General features: G+C 32.5%; 3 protein-coding genes across 6 annotated transcripts; 1 reads left to right on the top strand and 2 right to left on the bottom strand.

The window, feature by feature from the left end:
* The first annotated feature begins 297 nt into the window (after nucleotides 1-297).
* On the top strand, nucleotides 298-3,638 carry PHR1 (photolyase 1). 4 transcript variants are annotated; one of them, XR_014992278.1, is made up of 9 exons: nucleotides 298-698; nucleotides 1,166-1,515; nucleotides 1,594-1,834; nucleotides 1,975-2,132; nucleotides 2,210-2,246; nucleotides 2,456-2,537; nucleotides 2,643-2,797; nucleotides 2,877-2,948; nucleotides 3,181-3,638. XR_014992278.1 is itself a non-coding variant. In XM_028056714.2 (9 exons), exons 1-9 carry the CDS (start codon nucleotides 381-383, stop codon nucleotides 3,367-3,369), a joined length of 1,506 nt encoding a protein of 501 aa, XP_027912515.2. In that variant the 5' UTR covers nucleotides 305-380; the 3' UTR covers nucleotides 3,370-3,638. The 4 variants fall into 4 exon arrangements, 1 of the variants encoding a protein (XP_027912515.2); XR_014992276.1 differs by having other exon boundaries at nucleotides 299-698; nucleotides 2,479-2,537; XR_014992277.1 differs by having other exon boundaries at nucleotides 300-698; nucleotides 2,716-2,797.
* A 2,749-nt stretch (nucleotides 3,639-6,387) lies between these two features.
* On the bottom strand, nucleotides 6,388-15,895 carry LOC114174176 (SNARE-interacting protein KEULE-like). Its single transcript, XM_028058958.2, has 21 exons — nucleotides 15,658-15,895; nucleotides 14,411-14,469; nucleotides 13,879-13,960; nucleotides 13,029-13,107; nucleotides 12,642-12,692; nucleotides 12,450-12,546; nucleotides 12,313-12,345; nucleotides 11,535-11,660; nucleotides 11,233-11,424; nucleotides 11,055-11,138; nucleotides 10,875-10,973; nucleotides 10,721-10,794; nucleotides 9,334-9,430; nucleotides 8,385-8,510; nucleotides 8,132-8,227; nucleotides 7,873-7,992; nucleotides 7,712-7,789; nucleotides 7,250-7,434; nucleotides 6,936-7,026; nucleotides 6,748-6,837; nucleotides 6,388-6,648 (listed from the first exon to the last, which is right to left on the bottom strand). Exons 1-21 carry the CDS (start codon nucleotides 15,728-15,730, stop codon nucleotides 6,595-6,597), a joined length of 1,986 nt encoding a protein of 661 aa, XP_027914759.1. The 5' UTR covers nucleotides 15,731-15,895; the 3' UTR covers nucleotides 6,388-6,594.
* A 7,397-nt stretch (nucleotides 15,896-23,292) lies between these two features.
* Nucleotides 23,293-24,407, bottom strand: LOC114172972 (uncharacterized). Its single transcript, XM_028057146.2, has 2 exons — nucleotides 24,233-24,407; nucleotides 23,293-24,104 (listed from the first exon to the last, which is right to left on the bottom strand). The coding sequence occupies exons 1-2, from the start codon at nucleotides 24,290-24,292 to the stop codon at nucleotides 23,526-23,528; spliced, it is 639 nt and encodes a 212-aa protein (XP_027912947.1). The 5' UTR covers nucleotides 24,293-24,407; the 3' UTR covers nucleotides 23,293-23,525.

Genomic DNA, 24,407 nt, shown 5'->3' with positions numbered 1-24,407 from the left:
GTTAACGCAAAAGAGAAAGAAATACAATGATTAATGTATGAAGACAACAAACTCTTTATATACAACAATCTTCTTCTGCTCCAAAACCTAATCATGTGACCCATTTTTTTGTTATTTTTTTCTCCACCGTTAATTGTTGTTGGATTTACTTGGGTTGGGCCTTGAAGATTGACCTACCCTGTTTTAGGGCTGTTTTCGTATAGATTGGTGAGGTCCATCTTTGATGTGGGCCTATGTGCAATGATAAACAAAATAATAATAAATAGTATTGTACACGTGCCAAAGAGAGAGTGGAACCACGTACGTTGGTTTGAAACCACACATGGAACTGTTGAATTTCCCTCCAAGACTTGTGGAGTAGAGGCGCTTGGTTGAACACGATGGCTTCCAAATTAGCGTCGCCGATGACGTTTCAGGCAGGTCGGATTCGGACCCTGAAAACCAGTTCGTCTGGAGAAGCGGGTTCGGGTCCCGTTGTGTACTGGATGTTCAGGGATCAACGGGTGAGAGACAACTGGGCTCTGATCCACGCCGTTGCTGAGGCCAACAAAGCCAACGTTCCCGTTGCCGTTGTTTTCAATTTATTCCACAGTTTTCTCGACGCCAAATCCCGTCATCTAGGGTTCATGCTCAGGGGCTTGCGCCAATTGGGCCACCGTATGCAGAATACTCTTCAAATTCCATTTTTCTTGTTCCAGGTAACTTGCACAGTTATTAAAGTTTCGCTTTTTGTTTGGATAGTTTTTTAAATAATATTTAGGTCTCCATCAACTTTTCAACTCTCAAATGAAACTTAAGTAAGAATTAGTTTATTTATAAATTTTCCTTCTGTAGAAGATGTTTAACTGCATTCCATTTGAAATAATCATGCACGAGTTTGGTAGAGTCACCGTAGAGGACAAAACATTTCCTCCGAGTCATTGTATATGAAAACTCGAATTCAAGATAACTTCTTAAGCTAAACTAGTCTGGCATTTGATCAACAAAATCAGTGGCGGTCTCCTCTGTTGAAGCTAATTTATGGAAACATTTTTTCTTAATTTCTTCAAAAGCTGATATTAATTTGTACTCGAACTAATTCGTTTTACCTCTTGTATGAGACCGTTAACTAAACAAGGTCTTAGCTCTACTAAGATGTTGTTTATACTTTCAAACTCTAATGTAGGGAGAGGCGGAAGAGACCGTGCCAACGTTTCTTAGAGAATGTGGAGCTTCACTTTTGGTAACGGATTTCTCACCATTGCGGGAAATTCGAAGGTGTAAAGAAGAGATTTGCAAGAGGGTAAGCGATTCAGTTACGGTGCATGAAGTGGACGCTCACAACGTTGTGCCACTTTGGGTTGCCTCTGATAAATTGGAGTACAGTGCTAAGACAATCAGGACAAAGATAAACAAAAGGCTTTCTGAGTATCTCATCGATTTCCCTGAGATCGAAGATAATCTACCAACTAGGATGTGGGTCCTTCCCGAGAATCATTCCATTGATTGGGATGATCTCATTGCTGATGTGTTAAGGTTAGTGTTGTTTGCACTTAAGTAAATTATGTGGATATGATGACCCTGCCTTGATGATTGTTTTTGTCAAATTACTAGGAGAGGAGCTGAGGTTCCTGAAGTTGATTGGTGTGAGCCGGGGGAAATTGCGGCAAGGGATGTGCTGATGGGAAGTGAAAATGGATTCTTGACTAAAAGGTTGAAAGGTTACTCTGTAGATCGCAACAACCCGTGCAACCCCAATGCACTTTCTGGTTTATCTCCCTATTTGCATTTTGGACAGATATCGGCTCAGCGATGTGCTTTTGAAGCACGTAAGCTGCGAAATTCACATCCTCAAGTTTGTTTACTTGCCCTGCACTTGATTCTTTCTGTTTCTCGATGTTCTTTTCTTCCCCAAAATTGTGATAATAGACAAACATTGAAACATCTTATACTAATGTTTAGTATAATTTCCTGTTTTTAACTTGTGGTTTAAAGGCCATTGATACTTTCTTGGAGGAGTTGATTGTGCGGAGGGAGCTTGCTGATAACTATTGCTTCTACGAGCCCCACTATGATTCAATAAAAGGAGCATGGGGTTGGGCTCGGAACACCTTAACCGAACATGCCACTGATAAGCGTGAACATGTTTACACGTGAGTCACTTTGGTTTGTTTCCAACTCTATTGTTTTTGTTTACTTGCAAGTTCAAATAGTTTTCGGATTTTTTCAGGAGGGAACAATTGGAGAAGGCACAAACTGCTGATCCTGTAAGCCAATGTTTCATGGATAATAATTATATTCTCAACTGAAGAAACCTGAAACCTGAAACCTTCGAAGATTCTCGTACTTTTTTCCACATAATAATTTACTATCTCCCTACTAATTTTCTCAGTGCCTCAATTAATATTTGATGCGTTGTTACGCTTCAGCTCTTTCTAAATCTTTGCTTTTTTTATTGTCATTTGCCTTAAATAAGTATTGTTTTCTCGCAAACATCAGCTCTGGAATGCTTCTCAGCTGGAGATGGTTCACAAGGGGAAAATGCACGGATTTATGCGGTACGTAGCTTCTTGATGAATTCTTGTCTCTTGTTTGTTTCCTTTCGAAGTATCTTATGTTGCACATTCTCATTCTAAGCTTATTATACATGTTGTCATGAAAAGAAGAGAATCCATCAACTTTAGCTTCCAAGAGGAGCCTTATTTTGTTTCCTCAATTATAAAATCTCATGTACAGAATGTATTGGGCAAAGAAGATACTTGAGTGGACACGAGGACCTGAAGAAGCCCTTGAGATATCTCTATATTTAAATGACAAGGTAACGTGCATAGTTTTGGTCAGCGTATGTGTGATTTCATGAAATGAAGCTTATTACACTATTTTTTGACTGACTGCAGTATGAATTAGATGGGCGAGATCCAAATGGTTATGTTGGCTGTATGTGGTCAATATGCGGGGTTCATGATCAGGTTCGATTGTGTCATTCTCATTCGTTACATTTTAATTTCAATGTCGAGGAAGAGTGGTTTTCGTAAATTGTGTTTTTGTTCAGCAGAATTGATTTGATCTTTTTTATATTCACGAAAATTGAATGAACTGAGAGCTGGGTGTTTCCTTGATCATATTAAAAAGTAGCAGAATTGTTAAATTTTGTTCCAAAGCTCCGAGTTTTGGCATTTACATTGTTATGATGCATTTCAGGGGTGGAAGGAGCGGCCCATTTTTGGGAAAATTCGTTACATGAACTATGCAGGCTGCAAAAGAAAATTTGATGTCGATAAATACATTGCTTATGTCAATAAATTAGTTCGTGATCTTAAAAAGAGAAAGGCTGAAAACTTGCTGTCTCAGAGGGAAAAAGTTCTTCGCAGTTGTGTTCCAGAAGATTGAAGAAGCAAACTAGGCATATCATATTATCATGTGTTTAGCCACTAATATTTGCACTGTGATCTTTAAGATACTTTTATAGCATTACTATTGGCTTACGTAGGGAAATTAGGATTACATATTTTCTCGTTTTATTTTTAGTTCAATTCTTCGGTAATTCATCTCATGTTTTTGTTGAAGTTAGCAAAGGGTCACGCTTGAAGAAAATCTAGCTCAGTAAACTATCAGAAGTTCAATTTTATAAACAATCTTGATATGTTTTGTGTTTTCAATGTGAACTTTGAATTCCAAAATAGTTTATATGGGAAGAAAAAGAATAATCCCTTAATTTTGTTTTGTAAGTATTATCTTTTTTACATCAGTAGCTTTTTAAAGTAATTAAGTTACTTGAGTAGTTTTTAAAGTAATGAGAATTCATTTTTTTAGTCCCTTTTACCATTTCAATCTTTTGCTTTGTGAAGTTAATTTGAAAAATATTTTAAAATTATAACAGATATGTAGGGATGGTAAAAATATCCGTGCCCATGGATATTTGCGGATAAAATTCGCGATGGATAGTTACTACTCGCGGGTATTTATTACCCGCGAGTAGCGGGTATTTTAATACCTGCTTATAAACGGGTCGGGTACGGGTATCATACTATCTGTACCCGCGGGTACCCGTTACTCGCAAAAAAATTAAAATTAAAATTTAATTTATATTTTATTAAGTTAAATTTAATTAAAATTAGAAGTAACAGTATATTTTATTATGTCAAATTTAATTATAATTATAATTATAATTATAATTATAATTATAATTATAATTTAATTTAATTTATATTTTATTTTTATAATTTGATATTAAAAAATTTATAAAATACATATTTTTTTAAATATTTGCAGGTATCGGGTATCCACGGGTACCCGCGGGTTTTAAAAATATCCGAGAGTATTTTTTAAACGGATACCTGACAGGTAAATGGGCGAGTAACGGATGGATTTTTTTTAGCGGGTCGGGTACGTGTATCATACTATCCGTGCCCGACCCGACCCGTTGCCATCCCTACATATACGTAACATTATGTCTAATATGTTGGGATATATATATATATATATATATATATATATATATATATATATATTTCATTCTATGTTGTTATTGTTTTTTCTTTAATTATGTTTAAAATTTTAAAATTGTTAATATTATAATAATATAATAATACAATAATAGAAAAGTAATAAAGATAAATTATTCCATTTAACATAATCACTACAAAAATCATTATTCTACAGTATAGAATTTTCTTTTTCTTACTCTTTCATATAAATTTCTAATCTGTATTGTTATTTTAATATATCTTTTTCATTCAAAGTATAAATTACACGTCAAATAAAATAGGATTTAAATTAATATAAACATAAATTTTATTCTTCTACATATTATATATTCGACCAAAGAGAGGATTAATTACAAAATATTTTTAAAATATTGTCTTTATAGCTTTTTAATTATAACATACAGTAATAACTCCATTAGATTTTAAGAACTTGAACACACTCATTCTGCTTTTTAGCTAGTTATTATAATTATGATTTGATTGTTATAATACATTATGGACTATTATTATTATTTCTGACAAAAACCAGGTGTGTCGTGTTTTTTATTCGCATTTTTTAATTCTCATAGAAATTTGGGTACATTGTGTTTATTTGTATTTTTTAATTTTTAAAAATTTAAGTTAAAATTAATGAAAAATACATAATTAACTTTTATAAAAATTGTTAAATATAAAATTAAAAAAATAAAATATGTATACAATTTTTTTAAATAATTATTAAAGACAAACGAGAGTTTTAAAATAATAATTAAAAATAAATTATTTATAAAATAATAAATTTTTAAAATAGTAATTAAAAATTAAACTAAAATAACATGTTGAAAAAAAAAGTATTATTATAGATTATGTTAACGTTATAATATAATTCACTACATATTACATATTATTATAGATTGTGTGAAGCGTTATAACATAATTCATTACTACTCTAGTTAATGCAATTAACAACATTATTTTTAGGAGAATGTTAATCGGTGACTTAAGAGAATTGGTTAAGGATAATTAATTTATATTGGTTCTTTTATTTTTATATTAAAAGTTGAAATAATTAAATATATTAATTAAGATAGTATAAATGTATATAACAAATTTTATAAAGACAAAAATACTCTTTTAAAGTTTTTGACAATAATCTACTGATACAGAAGAATGATTTTAAAATTTTTAAGGTCTCTACTAAAACATTTTATTTTTGTTTCTTTTTTATAAATTTTTTAATTATTTAACACTATTTTTTATGGTTGTAATGTTAATTTAAACTTCTTTATATTTAATTATGTTTAATTTTTAACAATATTAAAACATATTTTATTATTTAATTATTTTTTAAATTTTTATTGATGAACATTAAATAAAATATAAAACACACATGTATAATAATTATGGACATTTTTGTCTTTTAAATAAAATAAAATTATATTAATGGTAATTAAGTTAGATTTTTAATTTAATATTACACTTATTTATATATTTTTCATAAAATTTAATATATATTAATTATCTTAACCGGTACTCTTAGAACACCGATAAACAGTACCCTTATCTAATTAATCTACACATTTTGCGATGCTTGACGTAAAAGTGCATTTTTGTCAGTAGGACAAAATAATGGCTACTTAAAGATCTGGTATTTCGACACGGAGAATGCAGTAGTATTTTGTGCAGCAAAAAATAAACATATCCTCCGATAATAAACAAAAAATGTTGTAACAATTTCATGACTTATTATATTACGTATTACTATATATTCACTTATATTAATGGTCGGAAGTATTCATTGTTATTCTTTCACAACAGCGACAATATAATTTAACCCAATACTTAAACTTTCCATCGTTAAAACGATCCAGTGAGTTGGAAGTATTTATTATTTATCACAAAGTGGTCTTTAACTAGTTTCTTTCTAGTCTAAATCAGTCTATCCACAGAAAACTGAAGTTATTCTGATCAGTAACCAATGAGCATTATTCATGTTAGTCTGAAGTATCAAATTTCCAAATAATTTGTAACAGCATGATGATTTTTTTTTTGACAGAATAATATAACATGATGGTTAAACTATGTGATTACAACATAAATATAATTTACAAGTATGCGGAGGTCCATCTTCTAGTTGAAGTCCTTAACATCATATCTGGATATCATCTAATGAAATCTCATGCGTCGTCATCATGTTTAATTTCTGAAAAAGAGGAATATTAGCACGGAAGAATGGTTGTGGCAATTCCCGGTTAAGAAACATATTATGTTTTGCATTAAAAAAAGGTAAAAACTACAATACCGTAATAAATTGTGCAGGGTCATCAACACTCGATGAACCGAGAATAATCTCCCTCTTTAGCTTTTCGGTAAGCTTATGACAAACCCTAAGCTGCGTATTCAAAATAGAAACGTATCAGACCAGAAAATCAGAGGGGCAAGGGGGGGTGATATTGAATTATAGAAGCTCATTTTATATGCAAATCAAACCTCAGATCTAGTTGCTCCACCAACAATGAATACAAAGATTCGTTGCCCCACCCTCCTGAAATCACTCGATGCAAGTCTAAGCACGGAATCGCTGTGTGACATCAAGAAAATATAAAATTTATACGTGAGAAAGTCACCTTCATGATTGGCAATTTCCCAACAAAATATCTACAATAATAGCAAGCTTAAACAAGTTTCTACACAACTGAGAAGTGAGGGGAATAATAACCAACCAGAGAGACAAAGGAAAAGCAAACTAATCTCATCCTAAGCAATTAGATTACTGGGAACTAATGAGGAAAGAAAAATTAAACCTTGAATATCCATCTTCAGAACCTCGCGGTCGAGCCCAAGATGGTGTTCGTCTTGATCTCATCGAGTGAGGATTTTGGTTTACAGGCCCAGAAAAAGGTGAACCGTGGTATGATGGACTTGGATCATTCAAACATGGATAATCCTCATTTGACAATTCATTTCTCGCTAGATTTTCAATGAGTTCCTGAATAAAATCCAGTCATCGCATTCGAGGATCATCATAAAGATATTCTTATATATTTAGCATTGGTCAATCATAATTATATAGAGAAAGAATAGTAAATAGCTGTCTGCTTATTTCACATATTTGCAGCCAGAATTATCGTTAAAACGGCAGTGTGGGAATGAAGCATACTCGTTGAAATTGTTATACTCGAGTTTTATTTTAATGCTATCCAGTCGGAGGAATTGTCATCAGTGAATGAATGCATATTCTATACGGAGATTAACCTAATTTGTACCTCTATTATCGGATAAAAGCGTGATAACTGCCATTTCTCTTCTTCACCAGGACGCTCTTTCCTTGCAGCGCGCTTCTTCTGACAACTTAAAAGAACACTTTTCATACAAAACGTAACATTGAAAAACCACATTCTATTCATCAAGAAATTACTGTCATTACCTTATGGATCTCAAACTTAAGACCAAAACCAGATGTTTTACTTTTTTTGGCAACTGGTTGTCCCCCCAGCATTCTAAAATTATGCACAACACTCATATCCTCTTCTGTCAATTTTGCTAGCTGAGAAGCACATAAAAGGTAAAAATTGGATAACATCATTGCAGTAGATAGGAATAGTCTATTTAATAGCATATCTTTAAAATAAAAAATGAACAGCTAGCTAGTGGAAATTAGGTTTGTAATCAGAAAGAAACCATACCCTCATCAAATTCAGGCCCTTTTCTCCTTCAAATTTCTCAGGATAAATAGATGCAAGAATCATTAACAGGCGCAACCTATTTTCATGGGTTATATCCTGCACAAATGCATCATTTATGCGAAGTTTAAAAGACGAAACAGCACAAGTTGCGTGTCTAATCACACAACTCATCGAACACTGAAAAGCTTTCTCATTTTGATACAAGCATTGATTATATGAAACCTAATTTATTTTCCCTATTGGAATTTCTTACTTCTTTCGTGGTAAAAAATTTGATCACATCTTTTGTTGTCGCATCTCCGAAAACAAGATCTTGCTCCAGCTGGCCAACTTCCCGTAGTCCTGACTCCCTAATGATCCTATTAATCTTTCCTGCAATCTGGAAGAAGAAGCCATTTTTTATATCTATGTGGAAATTTGCACCCAGATCATAATCAGATTCACTGTCTTGTTTAATGGTTAACTTATTCTACAAGTCCATGCATACTTGAGGATTTAACAGCCCCTTTATCTAGTAAAACTGTAAATAAGTTCTAACCAATGTCTTTAAATCAGCTGGTTCCCTGTAAGCCATATGAAACAAATGGTACACTGAATTTACCCTCAAGTATATAGGAACTTGTAGAATAGGGTTAGTTTGGATTACTTTTCAAATAGCAGCTACAGGAGAAAAGGAGATAATATGAATTACATTTTCCCCAAGTCAACAAACCTATTCACCTCAACTTTTGAGAAACCATCCCATATTTCTTCAAAATTAAAGATGCAAAAGTTAATCTCACTAGAGGAGTTTAATTCATTTTTTTTCTCCCATAAAGTTTATCCAAAATTGATAGTAGTTTTTTATCAGTCAGGACCTGAAATTAATTTAACCTTATTATATCCACTGACAAAATATTAACTTTATCTTAATCAACTGTAAAGAAAATAATAATTAACTTTCAGAAATATCTAATAAACTCAAGTGCAAAATTTCATTTATTCTATCATCTATCAGCAAGAATCATGACAGTAGCAATAATATTGCATAATTAAGAAGGCAGAGAGGTCATGAAAAGGAAAAACAGAACTAAAATGATATCCAATCAGGCAATTCAAAATCTGGCAGTAACAGAGTACGATACATCTATTTGTGCAAACCATATCAAATTATCATTAGAAGAAGACCAAGCAGTGTAAGAATTGCATTACAAAAGAACTACCTCTATATGGAGGGAGAGTTTGTCAACTTGTTCGCTGTATTGTGGAAGTGCTTGAACCATCTTTTGTATGTCCCTTGTTGACATATCACCACTACCCCTATACATACAACACAGTCCAATAATTTTTGTTATGATGAAAACTAGATGAATAGATGAACACTTCCACCAAACAGCAAATTTAGGCATGGTTAAAACACAAAAATATAGCTTTAATTATCAATCAGGGACTTAAATATTTTACGCAAGCACTGTTTTTAAATGATTCAATAGAAAACAGGAAGTTTAAAACATACATGGCATCCTTGCAATCCTTTAAGAATAATTCCCAGTGGTAAATAAGTTTATTTTTTAATATAAAATTACCCCCAAAATAAATGCTAAAAAAATTTAACTACTATAGTGAGGGAATATTGCAAAATCTTGCCCAAAACCTGAATGTCTTACTGGATGATCAAGTAGGAGGATAAAGGTGCGCTTGAACATCTTTATCATGCTCGAGGAGATTAATGCTAAATTGAAGCCAGGGAGCTAAAGAAGCTCAAACTGATTAAAATACACTATGCAGGACATACACTAAGTTGACATGGTATGCACAACTAAGATAATTGTGAAAGTTGAGGTAGCAAGTGGAGGTTAGAGAAAGAACAAATATTTAATAACCACACAAACAAAACCATTGACTCACCATCCAGGAAATAAAGTTTCTTTCCAACATGGCCCATGTTAATGAGCAGGAATTGATCATACTACGTTAAGGCTAAGACACTCAAATATCCAAGCTGGATATTAAATTCAGATTCTCAGTTCCGAAGGTAATTACAGTATCTCACCCAGTAGTTTAACCCATGTTCTCCTTGTCCCTATGGTAAAATACAAAATGGCTTCAAATGTTTTACTTCCAATCATAAAGCACCGTCAAGTTTATTCCTTTAATTTGTAATATAAAACCACATAAGCAGTAGTGGAAGCTAAATTTAACTTCAGTTTCTCGACTATGGATTGGTCCAATTTAATTTGTCCTATGGAACAAACAATCAACAGTTTGCCGTCAACCATTTGCTCCTTTCTTACATCCCTGTGGTTCAAACCAGAAGGGAATGTTTTGGTGGTCTTCTCAAAAATAAATGGGCAGTCGCAAAAATGTATGATAAAACTCAAGAATAAATATGTAATATCGGAGCAAACCATGATAGGCAAAGCGTCAATTTCATATCACACAGTGTGGAATATAACTGAGTCAAATCATACAGTCTCATAAAGGAAAATCTACAAATAAAAAACGGCAAATATTTAATTTATGATAATAACTAAACCAATAAGTTCAGCATCAATTATCCTCTTATATAACAATGCCATTATGAGAAATCACAAGATAGTTATCACTCACTTTGAACCATGTATTTGTGCAGCTTTATTCTTTGAAACGAAGTTGGTCATCTTCTCATGCAGCCGTTCACTAGCCTGGCATGGTCATCAATATCAAAAGGTATTCGTCTCGCTTAAATCTAGTTTAGTAATGAATGCATAAAAGCAGGACGTACATCTGCAATATGAGCATGGCGAAGTTCAAGCCATATAGGATCGTGATCCTCCAAAAGAACCTCTCTCTTCTCTGGCGGACCACCGGATTTGCCAGGAACCTTGGAAATACAGTAGATTTGTGCTTAGTCACTAGTTGACACAAAAAATTCACAGTGATAAGAGAAGGGTGTGGATGTTACTTCGTGAACATATTTATTTCCCTCCATGTTCAGCAAATCATGACACATGGCATCATAAGTCCATTCATGAATCACGGGAGCTATCTACAAAATCAGAACATAATCCTCAATGTAAACAAGATGACCGTCTGTCAAAAGAATGTTGTAAGTTGATGGCCAAAAAATGCAGTTAAGATACCTGATCAATAGATCTGTCAAGAATTAGCAATTCACAGGTCTCTGTCTGAGGAAAATTAGGTATACTTTTTTTATATTTCATAAGGCAGTCCCAGACTCCAGCAGCAAGCTTTGTAGGTATAAGATCACGGAAAGTAGTCATTGTAGTTGCATCTAGGGACTTGGCAGCACGAAAGCGAACAGAAGGAAATTCCTTAAAAAAATATTTACATACTTCATTAGACTTCATAATAACAAGTTGGAAAATTATAAAACAATGACAACATTTTTTTGTATCCTTGTCAAAGATCACTATTCACATACTCTTAAAGAAGCAAAAACTGTAGCAATTCGTTTTGCCATCACATTCAAACATGCAACACCTCTATGATTATCCTCTTCATCCCCAAACAGCTCCTCTAATGCCCTTTCATTATTTGTGATGAAACCCTGTATTAACATGACAAAAAGAAACCCCAAAATTGAAGGCAACCATTAATTGAATGATGATGGCATTAGAAAATAATAAAGAATTCCTAACAAGCACAATTGGAAATTGATATTCAAAAAGGAAAGATCTCAACAACCCAGTTCACGAATGGTGAGTTCCTAAATAATAAAGAAGATAGACATGAATGGTCAAAATTGCCCATTTGCAAAGATGGACTTCCTAATCCACATACTGGTAGTTAAATTTTAACTTCTTGGATTCTACTTAAATTTATTCTACATCAAGCTTCAAAATCTGCAAATTCAGCAGAGATTGCTAGCTAAGTCTATTCAGTTTTTTCAACCAAAGTCTTTGTTTATAACTGGGAAAGATCTTTCAACAGCTAATAGATTATAATTAATTTAACGGGAAGGAAATATTGATTCATCACTTGAATCTAATTCATGGTTAAGTGTGGAACTGGACCAAAACAAGCAACACTTCTACATGTCATAAGTTTTGATATTTATTATTGACCTAAATGGTAACATGATGCTATTCCGCATGGTTAAAACCAAAGCTTCAGGAATATGATTATATTCATGATAAAAAAGTAAACATATTATAGATGGAAGATGAAATAAATTAAAGTATAAGTGAGCAGCCGCAAACCTGGCTGTCTATGGGAAAATACTCCAAGTTCATCTGCATGTGCCATCCAAATGAGGAGGGAAAGCACAAAACAAATGTCAATTAGGCACAATTATGAATTCAAGCACAACATAGCTTGGAAACAAAAAAATGCTCACCTCTCTCAGTGCACCTAATCGAGACAAAATCTTTGTATCTTTCTTAATATCCAAAACTAATTCTCTGGAAATACTTGAGCTGAAGAAAATAAATGCCCTACAAGATCACAGAAAACAGACTTGAAAACAAATAAGTTGTTGAAGCCCTGATGAATAACAGACAAGGGAGATAATATAATGACCACCACGTACTTCTTGTATAAGGGTGTCTTTCCGGACATGTCTGACAAACACATAATTACACTGCAAATAAAAATGGAGAAAATCACTAAATATGGACCAACTCAAAAAGGAATGATAACTAAGTTACACATTAAAGCTAACTGAGATTGTTCCACGGTCAAAGGATGCAGCATATTAAATTATTCAACAAATTAAATTATAAATGAACAATTTGGAGAGACGGAGAGACAAAGTAATGCATCATCATGTAACTAGTACAGAGCAAAAAAGTAATACAGATAAAAACTGCTGAAATAATTCATGACATCTTTGAAAGTAAGCATAAGGTTGAATTAAATAAAAAGATTAATAAAAATAAAACAAAAGGGAAGCTAATTGATAGAGCAGATATATTACTTCTCTCTGGTTGGCTGGATGAAATATATGGCATCCATGGAGGGCAATGGCTGCCTTCGCTTGTATATGTCTTCAACCACTACAAAAAGAGAAGCAAAGTTTCATGACATACAACAAACGAATTAAAAATTGGAGGTCTAATGGATGAGGCTCCTGCCATTATGTAAAGGTGATCATAAATCAATCCATAAAGGTGTTTTACTTTATTATATAGTTGAGTTTTATATTGATAAAATTAGTAGTAATAAAGAATGAGCAAAAGAGGATACGGCATCTTTAACAAATCCACAAAACAAGATAAAAAGAAAACAAGATAATTGGGGACATAAAATTATCTATATTTATGCCTCCTCTAAAGACATAACAGACCACTCCTTATTTTCTGCAAAGGCTCATCCTTTATATAAGAAATAAAAATTGTAAAAAACCCACAACAAATGTCCTTCTATTTCCAAATTGACAGAATTCAATATTAAATTATCAATATTTGTGAAAATAATTTATTTTAATAGAACAATTAGAACGTACCAAGACTTCGGACATACCAAGGACATGTAATAAACATGGTCAGTTCAAGTTTGGTAAGCATGAAAACAACTGCAGTTTCAATTCAGATTCAAAACGAAAAAAACCAGCATCAAACTCTAGAGAATATTTAATTCTCAAAGAGAAAAGTGGGTGCCAAACATACTCCTATAGTCTTTTCGAAAGAGGTAATAAGAGGATGGGATGGGAATAATTACCCTACTTGGTAATTTCAGGTTCATCATGGCACACTAAAATAAGAGAAGAGAAAATTATGGGGAAAACAACTCATTGTTCCTTGGTAAAAAGAAAAATGATAGCTTACATGAAACGCCTTCATCGGTAATATCAGTCATCTTGCAAGCGTGAGACATTATCTTTACAGTAAGTTTGTCCATTATTAGTACCTGCAGGCAAGTAACCCATGAACCAGTATGAGATGGTACTCAATAAATTCAGCTTTTACCTTGTACTTCTTAGTTTCTTTAATTTACCTTCAATGCTTCATTCAGATGTAAAATATGTTTATATCTGGGGCTACATCTATGCCAGTTGTATTTATACTTGGGGCTACAACATGAATGTGTATCTTACATGTACGGAGTCTAGCCCATAAAGTATAGTACATAGCATATCAATATGGATATCTAGAGAAAACTGATGAAATACTACACATGATGATTGCAGTTCCAATTGATTAATAAAGCACTTTAGACATGCGAATTGTATTATAATTAAGTGTAAACTACAAACTTTAAATAAATAATACAGAAGTGCGAGTCCTTCATTCCTTCTATACCCTGAGGAAAGATATATGAAACAAGGTAGGATTCATCTAAGTAAATAAATATGTATACCTTCCAAGTTGATCTGGAATCCCCTGCTTTTGTTGACCTTAGCATTTCATGTAATAATCCTGTAAATAAGTCAGTAAATAGAAATTGAACAAGTTTATCTGATCATAACCAATTAAAATATAAAAGAAACAAGAGGAAAACCATAAAGATTGCAATACTGACAAAAGATTAGGAAATATATCAAAAAATAAGCAATTTCACATTACAAAACAGTGCCACATTGAATTTGGCGATGATCCTAAATTCTGAAATACTAACTGTAGAGAAGTTCTCATGATTTATAAAGTAACAAATTGATCCGATCAGTCTTTAAATAATTATTAAAATATTCGGGGTGTGATTTCATCCATCGTGCAACTTTCCCTCTTTTTTTTCTTTCTATTTACTAATACAAAAGATATAAGTGAAGAAGCACGGTGAATTACAATAATATAAGCTATTTAAAAAATGAAGGGGTAATACGTGTGCACTGACTGCTATATTGACTTTATCTTTGTTATTTGCTGAATTAACATTGTTTGATTATAAATATTATTAGATTATTGAATAACACTTATCAAAAATTGATATCCTGGTACTTAAATGATGAATTTAAGTAATTGAGTTTTCGATGTGAATGACCCATAATGAGTTGGGATAACTTGTTGATTGTTGAATGATAAACTGAATGTGTGCTAGTGAAAAGGCAGAGTTTCTCTCAGTGGTGTTTTCTCTCACACCTATGGGAAGGAATTCTCTCACTAAATGCAAAGACAAAGATGAAGTCATTCATCACACCAGGTGCACGAATTCTACCTTAATTCTCTAGATAGATTATGATGGAACATGTTATGAATAGTGTCTGCATAAAAATTGATCAAGGCATGCCATGAAAATTTCCATCGTGGCCGTGGAGCATACAAATGACAACCCTGAAATAATCATAAGCTGAGAGCACCCATGGAATAGGCAACGGAACCAAAACCATCCAGAAAACTCAATCACTCCATTCCAACCACAAGCACCCAAAAACCACACTCCAAAGTCTAAACTCAATACACGAAACCATAAGCTAGTTGCCCTAACGTGCTTATCATGTAGCTGATAAAAGGTCGAGCAGTAGAAACCATGCGCCAAAGATGATAATAATAAACTCGGACACTAAGATTTTGTTGACAATAGTAACGAAATGCCACAAGTCGAAAAGGCGTGACGAATCATTGATGAGCAACGTAACAAAAAAAAAATGAGGAGAAAAAGGGGCTTACGCTCGCGGGTAATTAGCTTGAAACTTTTGCAATCGCCAAAAAAAGAGGAGGAATCGGAATCGGACATAGACATGTTTGCTTTGCTATGCCGCCCTCTCACGCTTGATTGATCGCTTCAGAGACGACGAGCACAGCCACGGATCGTGGATTGATCACGATGAAAAAGCGTAGGCACCAGCACCAACACCAACACGCTTTCACGCATAACGAACGAAAGAGAGAAAAGGATTTAGTTTAATTTGAATGTGTAAAGAGTTTAATACCCATGCACTATATTTAATTTTTTTAATTATTATTTTTTAAATTAAAAAATCATCAATGACTATTCATGACGTGTTGGAAAATTGTCAAAAATGCAAAGTTGAATCGAAGCTCCAAATGGCTAGCCGTCCGGCGAGTTTTCTTTTCCGGATTTGGCCAGAGGAATGTGATCAGTAGATTAATTAGGGAATAATTATTGAAATCGTGATTAATTTGAAATTTTTTCAGTTATTTATATTAAGGTAGCTTATTTTTTAATCCAATTATTTTCAGCTCTCGTAAAGAGGGGTGAGCCTGATCCTCGAAAAAGTAAAGAATAATTAAACAAATTTTATTTATTCTATAAATATCTAAACAGTATTACCCATAAATTAGTAAATTACAAGCATGTCACACCTTTAAAGTTTGACAAGCAAATCATGTGCGGATAGGTTGCAAGTTTGCGGAGCGTCCACAAGATGGAAGGACCCACCCACCTTGTCATTAGAAAACTTTGTTTATATTCATTACAGCGTATTTAATTATTTATAATAGTTTTTTTTACTTATACAAGTATTATAAATTCTATAAATATGAATTTCTTAAAGTATGAAGAATACATATATGAATAATTCACTTCAACTTTGAAGAATTTATATTTGTAGAATTGACACTAAAATGATATTTTTATTTATATTGAAAATTCTCATAAAAAAAGTGTTAAAATTTACAGTTTTATTTAGGAATGACAACATGGGTTTCGCCATATCGATCAGCCCGCATGCCTATAAAAAAACACGGAACATATTAAAAAATTGAATCTATTAGCCCGTAAAAGTCCAACCCGTAAAAGTTCACAACCCATGTGGGTTGACCCGTTGAACTTCTGTATGAACGTTCCAAAATCTTGTGTGATTGGAAAAAACAACTATTATGTATTTTTGAATGTGCTTGAATTTGAAAAATACATTGTGTATGTCAACAATGTTAAAGTACAAATATAAATATAATTAAAAATGTGAGAATATCAACTTATCATCCAACTTTACAAGTCTTTGCTTAATTTTTTTGAACTTATTAAAATTTCACAATTTATTGAATATTGAAAGTGTTATCATAATGTTTTTTTTATTTTAAAAAGACGGACTGACCTGCAGGCCCACACTTATGCTGGACAGACCTGACTTTTCAGTCCACGTTAAAAATGCGAAACGATCCGACCCAACCTACATTTTGTTGATCAAGTACAGATCAGACCTAAACGGGTCGGATCGACTTGCATTGTCACCCCTAGTTTTATTCCACATGAAACATGCAAATATATACATATAATCCTCTCTTTTATATATATATATATATATATATATATATATATATATATATATATATATATATATATATATATATATATATATATATATATATATATATATATATATATATCCAACATTTCAATAAACTCATATTCACACTATAAACATTTTTTCTTTTAATTTCATACATTACTACTTATACTTTCATTCTTATATACATAACTTACACCATCATATTATTGTGTAAAGATAATAATTAACTATCCTCACTTAGATTGAAACGTGCTTAAATTCTTTTTGACTCTTCATAAAATCTAGAACAACTACGACAAGTTCTCAAAATTAACGGCACAAACAAGGAAATCTTATCAACTTACTAGAACAAACATTGCATAACTATATTATTTTCTTTGTCCTGTTATTCTTTAAATCTAAAGAGAATTAAAAAAAAAAGTAGATAGATAATTTTTTTGTATAGAAAATTACCATTAAATTTATTTGTAGAGCTTCTAATATTTTTTCATTTAACATTTATTCTAAAATAGAAGTCATGTCTTGCACTATTTTTATTTTTAAATGCATAAATATAAATAAAACTTGTTATGAATTAATGATTGTCCATTAATTTGATACATTTACTCATATGATTCATTACTCTTTACGGTAAATATTTGTATTAACTAAGTTGATTTGTTTTCTTTATGGATTACATATTGTATCTATAAATAGGACTCTTCCTATCAATAATAATACACAGATGAGTTGCTCCTTATTCTCTATTCTCTATTATCTATTATTCTCTTTATTATTCACTTTATTTCATAACACGTTATCAGCACGATGCTTCAACCAATTGAGGATTAGTGGAAGCTTTTTCTCTATAACGACAGTGCTTTGTGTGTCTCAATCCAGGCTCTTTCTAATCTTTTCTCAAATTATAATTTTAACTTATATTCTTCCTCTTGCGATAAGAATTGTTTAACTTTATCAATTTTCATCTCCGTCTTATTATTTTTATTTTTATTATGACGGTGATTATTATGATTATTTTGATGATTATTATTATTATTATTATTAATATTATTATTTTATGTGTTAATTCTAAACACGCGAAACGTTGCAAAATTTGGATTTGTGACCTTTGATATTACAAGGAAGAATTTCTAATATTGGATTTTAAATTTTGAAATATATTTAGATGCAATGGATATTGGGATACCATTAAATAAAGAAATAAAGCATCTAAGCAACTAATTTGCTCATAACAAAAATATTGTGAAAAGAGATTTCACAAATATTTTGAATTTATTTCATGCCTATGTATGGCTGGCTGGACAAAGCAATAAAGCTTTTGATGAAAAATCATGAGATCCGCCTAATCTGCTCCATTACCAGAAGTGAATGCAGCAATCAATATTATGAATTTATTTCATGCCTTTGTATCGCTGAACAAAGCAATGAGCTTTTGATAAAAAATCATGAGACCTCTCCAAATTGGTTCTGCTCCATTCCCAGAAGTGAATGCAGCAACATTTTATTTATATTTTCATGATCGATCATGATCTTGATTTTGGACATGGTTATAAAGAACATTTCAAAGACACATTTTGTCACCAGAAGTGGCACGATAATGTGAAAAAAAGGAGAAGGAAAATGTGAAAATATTGACAAAAAGATGAAGGTATATATTATCATTACGATGGTAAAGGCCATTTGAGTTGTACTTATTGTACACCAGAGCATCTTACAAATAATGAGAAGAACATAGAAACACACTTTGCTTATGAAGATGGTGATTCTGATTATGGTCATATGGATGCTACTCATCTTAATATTGTTATTTTCTTTGCTAAAACAAATGAAAGCATTGATCACCTAATTGATTATGAGAGTGTTGAAAAAAAAAATCTCATATTGATATTTACGTTTATATGAAAAACGAATGTTTTGCACTAGTACCAAAAGAAAACGAATGTTTTGCACTAGTACCAAAAGATATGTGTCTTATTGATAGTGCAGCAACTTATACAATTCTCAAGAGTAATAAATTTTTCTCTTGTTTGATAATGTGAGACATCGATGTTAGTATTATTTATAGTACTACAAATATATTTGAAGACTCTAGAAGAGCTACTATACTTCTACTAAGAAGTTGAATAGAAACTTATTAAGTTTCAATGATATTTGTCTAAATGGATATTATATTGAGACAAACAATGAAAAAGATATGAAATATCTTTATATCTCTATGATTGAGTTGAAAAAGAAAGTGTATTGGAGAAATTATCAACATTCTCTTATAGTTTGTACTACAAGTTTATTAGTACAATTTAAATGCATGTCATGGTAAACCAGAAGTTTACAAATCAAAATGATTGTCTTGTTTGACGTGATCAGTTATTATGATGTGAAAAAAAAAGGGTTGAAAAACTCATGTGAACACGTTTGAAGCGTGGTAGACCTATTGGTTCCAAAGATAAAAACTCTTGAATGAGAAAGGGGGCTAATATGCAAAATAACCTAATCGAAAAGGTTGAAATCCCAAAATATTCATTTGACATAATTAATGGTTCGGTTCCAGAAGAACCTCAGGTACCTGAAATGGTTGAAAATGATGAGATCTCAATAAATTATGTCATGAATCATATAATATGGAACCAAAATGAAGTTAACATTGACGAAACTTTTACTTATAACATAGCGATGAATGCTATGAATGACAATGAAGATCAATAAGCAATGATCATTGAAGATTGTCGGCAAAGAAAAGATTGGCCAAAATGAAAATATGCAAAGAAGCATAATTATATTTGTTTGCTAAACGAAAGGTTTTTGGACGTATGGTTCGCACTCCTGAAGTTGTGAAACCCATTGGGTACATATGGATTTTTGCGCAAAAATCAAATTAAAAATGATGAAATTGTTAGATACAAAACATAATTGGTTGCTCAAGGTTGTTCATAAAACCTTGTATTGATTAGTGAAAAAAAATATGTTCACTAGTATTGGATGCAACAACATTGCAATATTCGATTATTCTAGTTGCACAACAAGGTTTGCATTTACATCTAATGAATGATATTACAACCTATTCGTACGGTTCTTTTGAGAATCATATTTATATGAAAATCCCTGAAGGATTTTATTTGCCCAACAAGACAAACTCTAAAGAGGGTTATTCAATAAAATTGAACATGCTCTTTTATTGATTAAAGAAATCAAGACGTGTGTGGCATAACCGTCTTATTGAGTACTTATTAAAAGAATTTGTTCTTGTATTTATATGAAAAGATCCAAATAATGAATTTGCCATAATTATTGTTTATGTAGATGACATAAACATCGTTGGAATTCCTAATGAGCTCACAAAGGCAATTGATTACTCAAAGAAATAATTTGAGATGAATGATCTTTGAAGGGCAAAGTCTTATTTGAAATTAGAAATTGAGTATTTAAATAAAGGTGTTTTTATACGTCAAGAAGCTTATATAATTAAGGTGCTTAAAATGTTCTAAATGGACAAGTCATATCCATTATGCACTCCAATAGTTGTGAGGTCGTTAGATGTTGATAAAGACTCTTCTTAGACCTCAAGAAAATGACGAAGATCTTCTTGGTCTAGAAGCACCATATCTTAGTGTCATAGAAATACTAATGTATCTTGCGAATTATACTCGATCTAATATTGCATTTGCTATAAATTTGTTAAGCAAGATATAGTTCTTCAACTACAAGAAGAAAATGGTTTGGAGTAAAACATATACTTTGTTACTTTAAGGGTACTACGAATATGAGCTTATTCCATCCAAATGATTTAGATTCAGACCAATGGGTTATAGATATGCATGTTATTTTACATATTCTTACAATGTCACAATGGTTGATCACAAACAAGATGTTTGTACACATGTGGTAGCACAATGGTTTCATGAAGGTATATGAAACAAACCATAGTAGCAACATCGTCTAATCATACAAAATTACGAGGAAAGTTGTGAATATGTTTGGTTAAGGTTTATAATTCAACATGTGCAAGAAACTTGTGACTATCCCCGAGAAAGATTGAATCAACAACCATATATGAAGACAATAGTGTATTGTTCAATTGAAAGGATGATATAGATATCCAAAAATTCGTTCATCTGAAAATATGACAAGTCTATTTGTAAAATTTTTGCCAAGAAAAACTTTTGAGCAAATGACTCACAAATTCGGACTCTGTCACCTTAATGATGTAAATTTACATGAGGGGAAGAAATAGAATATGTGATGAACAATATTGTATTAAAGAATACATAATGTTGTACTCTTTTTCCTTCACTAGGTTTTTTTATCCCAAATGGTTTTTCCTATTAAGGTTTTAACGAGGCACATTCTTTATCAATGGACACTCAAGGGGGAGTGTTATGAATTAATGATTGTCCATTAATTTGATACATTTACTCATATGATTCATTACTCTTTATGCTAAATATTTATTTGTCTTAACTAAGTTGATTTGTTTCCTTTATGGATTACATATTGTATTTATAAATAGGACTCTTCCCATCAATAATAATACACAGATAAGTTGCTCCTTATTCTCTATTCTCTATTATCTATTATTCACTTTATTTCATAACAAAATTAACAATTTATTACGAAGCCGCTGCTCTATTTTAACATGTAAATATGTAATTAAAAAACACTAAAATTAACTTTATCTTTAACCCGTATAAACCGGATTGATTACATCTAACACAGATAAACATTTACCTCACCATTCAAAATAAAAAAGGGAGAATGAATTCCATTAATTCATATCAATATTTTTTAAAGCAAAATTACTCAGATTCAATTCTTTCACAATTACCCAATATCAATAATGAAATTGCTGAATGATTTATTGAGATGTGTCTAGTTTTGTATTCATCGAAGTGACATGAGTAGTCAAAGTTTTAATTTTTATTTCCAACTATAGTTAGCTGTGCCTTTCAAACTTTCTTTATCTACTGTGCTATTCAGGAATCATATGATTTTATCCCAAAAAAAAATCACATTTCAATATTGGCATTGTGAAGTATTTATTAAAATATCAATATGATTTTGACAAGCATTTCTAAAAATTGCTCAATGCCACTACGCGGTCCATTAAAAGAATTGATAACTCGTCCTCTGTTTTTATATTTTATCATTGATGTTGTGACACTTTTAGTAATAGAACATATTCAAAGTAACATCTATTTATCAATGAACACTTGTTGAGGTATCAATAAAATCGGATTAACGTGTTTTCTGAAAAAAAAAGTAATAATAAAAATTGTTGGAGTCTTTTTCTGATGGATCATGTAAAAAAGAATAATGATATTTTGACTACTAAATTTTGACAATTTTATTTTACAATGACATATTTTAAATGATTTTAGAAATATTGCTAATAAAAAAATGAAAAAGTGCAAAACCACTTAAAAAATATCACATATTATTATAAGAGAAAGAGAAATGAACATAAAACTTGATGAAGAATAAATCATATAACTTTCACTAAATAATAATGTCATTCTTATTAATATTAAGTCATAAAATGTTCAATACAACACACATACACAGATTCAAAGGGACAGTGATGAAAATTGTTCAGGTATACAAGTTTGATCAGACGCAACCTAAATCAGAGCATGCAATATATATTCCTCAGTAGATGTGGTTACAATCCTCTAGAGTCAAGCCTCAAGTGCAGAACAGTGTGAGACTCTGAAGCGAGAAAGGTGAGATCCAAGAACAAAGTGAACTTAACTCCCCTAATAATGACAACATAGTTCACTGCCTCAACTCATTCCAGTAACAACTGTGTCTCATATTTTCTGTTACATGATTTTGCCAATTACAACCATTATTCAGCAGCCAGTGTTCTGGAAGGATCTGAAAAGTTGTTTCGTGTTGTGGATGCCCTGAGTTGAGTACTGGAAACCACGACTTTTCCAAATACAAATAACATAATTGAACATTGCATCTTAAGGCGTCAAAACTCTGATCAACTTTTCAACTAAATGCATGACTGTTTCTAACACGACCGCAGGGCAAACAAAAGAACAGACAGAGGAACAAGGAATGTTTATCATTTTCTAAATAAATAAACAAATAAATGCAATGGTTTCTGATACACCAAAGTTCATCATGTTACAAGAAAAAAAGAAGCCAGATAAAAATAACTACTAGTTTTTGCCCCCTTCTCACCGTCTAATAACATGTTTAAACATGGATCCTTTGCTTTATATCCATACATATGCACAATCTCTATTTACATAAGAGAAGAATTGAACATATATATACTGTTCATCTCCGAATGAAATGCACGTCCCCTGATCGTTGATCAACATGCTTAATCCATCTACGTCCCGTGCTATTACTTCCACAGGCAGACACGTGTGCCATGTCGAGTCCCTTCCCCACCGGAAGAAACGCCGAACGAACCACGCGCCGAGAAGAACCCTGCGCCACCAAGCTCCGCCATATGAAACCCTTGGAGGTTGAATTCGCGTTCTTGCAGAGCAACACAGCGCCTTTGTTACTCAACTTCGCCAGCCTCAGCACGCGCGGAAAGTCCTTCCTCCGGGAATCCACAACCAAGAAGTCCACGCCGACCAAACCCCGCATCGCCTCCTCCGCCTCCCCCACCACGATCTCCGCCGCGACCCCTGCCTCGCCCATTCTCTCCGCGTACTCCGACCTGGCGCGCTCGTCGGGAACCACGCACACGTGCCTTCCGCACGTGTGCGACCGCGCCACGGCTAGCCCGATGCTGGTGGCAATAGGCCCTCCCTGCGACCACGTCTCCACTATGAGCTGCGCGTTCCACCCCGCTGCCATCGCGGAAATGAACTCCGCCACTCCCGATTCGCTGAAAACCCGACACTGCACGACACGAAACACAGAAATTACTTTAGAACACAACACTCGGAGGTAATCAATAACCAATGATTAATAAAAGAATAAAAAAGAAGCAACGTTTGAATTGAATCGATCAAATAATCTATACTTACAGATTGAACTGTATGGATGTATGCTTTGGATGCTCTCTCAGGTGACCAGGTTAGTTTCATATTGGGTGTGATGTGTTGGTGTTGGTGTTTGTGTTGGTGAGAGTGTGAATTTGGAAAAGAAGGATTAAGGGTGTGGGTTTAATTTATGTAGGATAGGCGCAGGGGATAAGGGTTG

The sequence above is a fragment of the Vigna unguiculata genome, chromosome 2 (assembly GCF_037176805.1).
Source record: "Vigna unguiculata cultivar grain cowpea cultivar isolate G323 ecotype 2 chromosome 2, ASM3717680v1, whole genome shotgun sequence".
NCBI classification, from domain to species: Eukaryota; Viridiplantae; Streptophyta; class Magnoliopsida; order Fabales; family Fabaceae; genus Vigna; species Vigna unguiculata.
This window is presented reverse-complemented; position numbering and strand designations above follow the sequence as displayed.

Coding starts and splice junctions, on each gene's coding strand:
- PHR1 (XM_028056714.2), top strand. CDS start 381: ATGGCTTCCAAATTAGCGTCGCCGATGACGTTTCAGGCAGGTCGGATT. Junction 1,835..1,974: donor TGCGAAATTCACATCCTCAA/GTTTGTTTACTT, acceptor TGTGGTTTAAAG/GCCATTGATACTTTCTTGGA. Junction 2,538..2,715: donor AAAATGCACGGATTTATGCG/GTACGTAGCTTC, acceptor TCTCATGTACAG/AATGTATTGGGCAAAGAAGA.
- LOC114174176 (XM_028058958.2), bottom strand. CDS start 15,730: ATGTCTATGTCCGATTCCGATTCCTCCTCTTTTTTTGGCGATTGCAAA. Junction 11,425..11,534: donor CAGTTTTTGCTTCTTTAAGA/GTATGTGAATAG, acceptor TATTTTTTTAAG/GAATTTCCTTCTGTTCGCTT. Junction 7,790..7,872: donor TTAAGTTTGAGATCCATAAG/GTAATGACAGTA, acceptor TTAAGTTGTCAG/AAGAAGCGCGCTGCAAGGAA.
- LOC114172972 (XM_028057146.2), bottom strand. CDS start 24,292: ATGAAACTAACCTGGTCACCTGAGAGAGCATCCAAAGCATACATCCAT. Junction 24,105..24,232: donor ACATCCATACAGTTCAATCT/GTAAGTATAGAT, acceptor CGTGTCGTGCAG/TGTCGGGTTTTCAGCGAATC.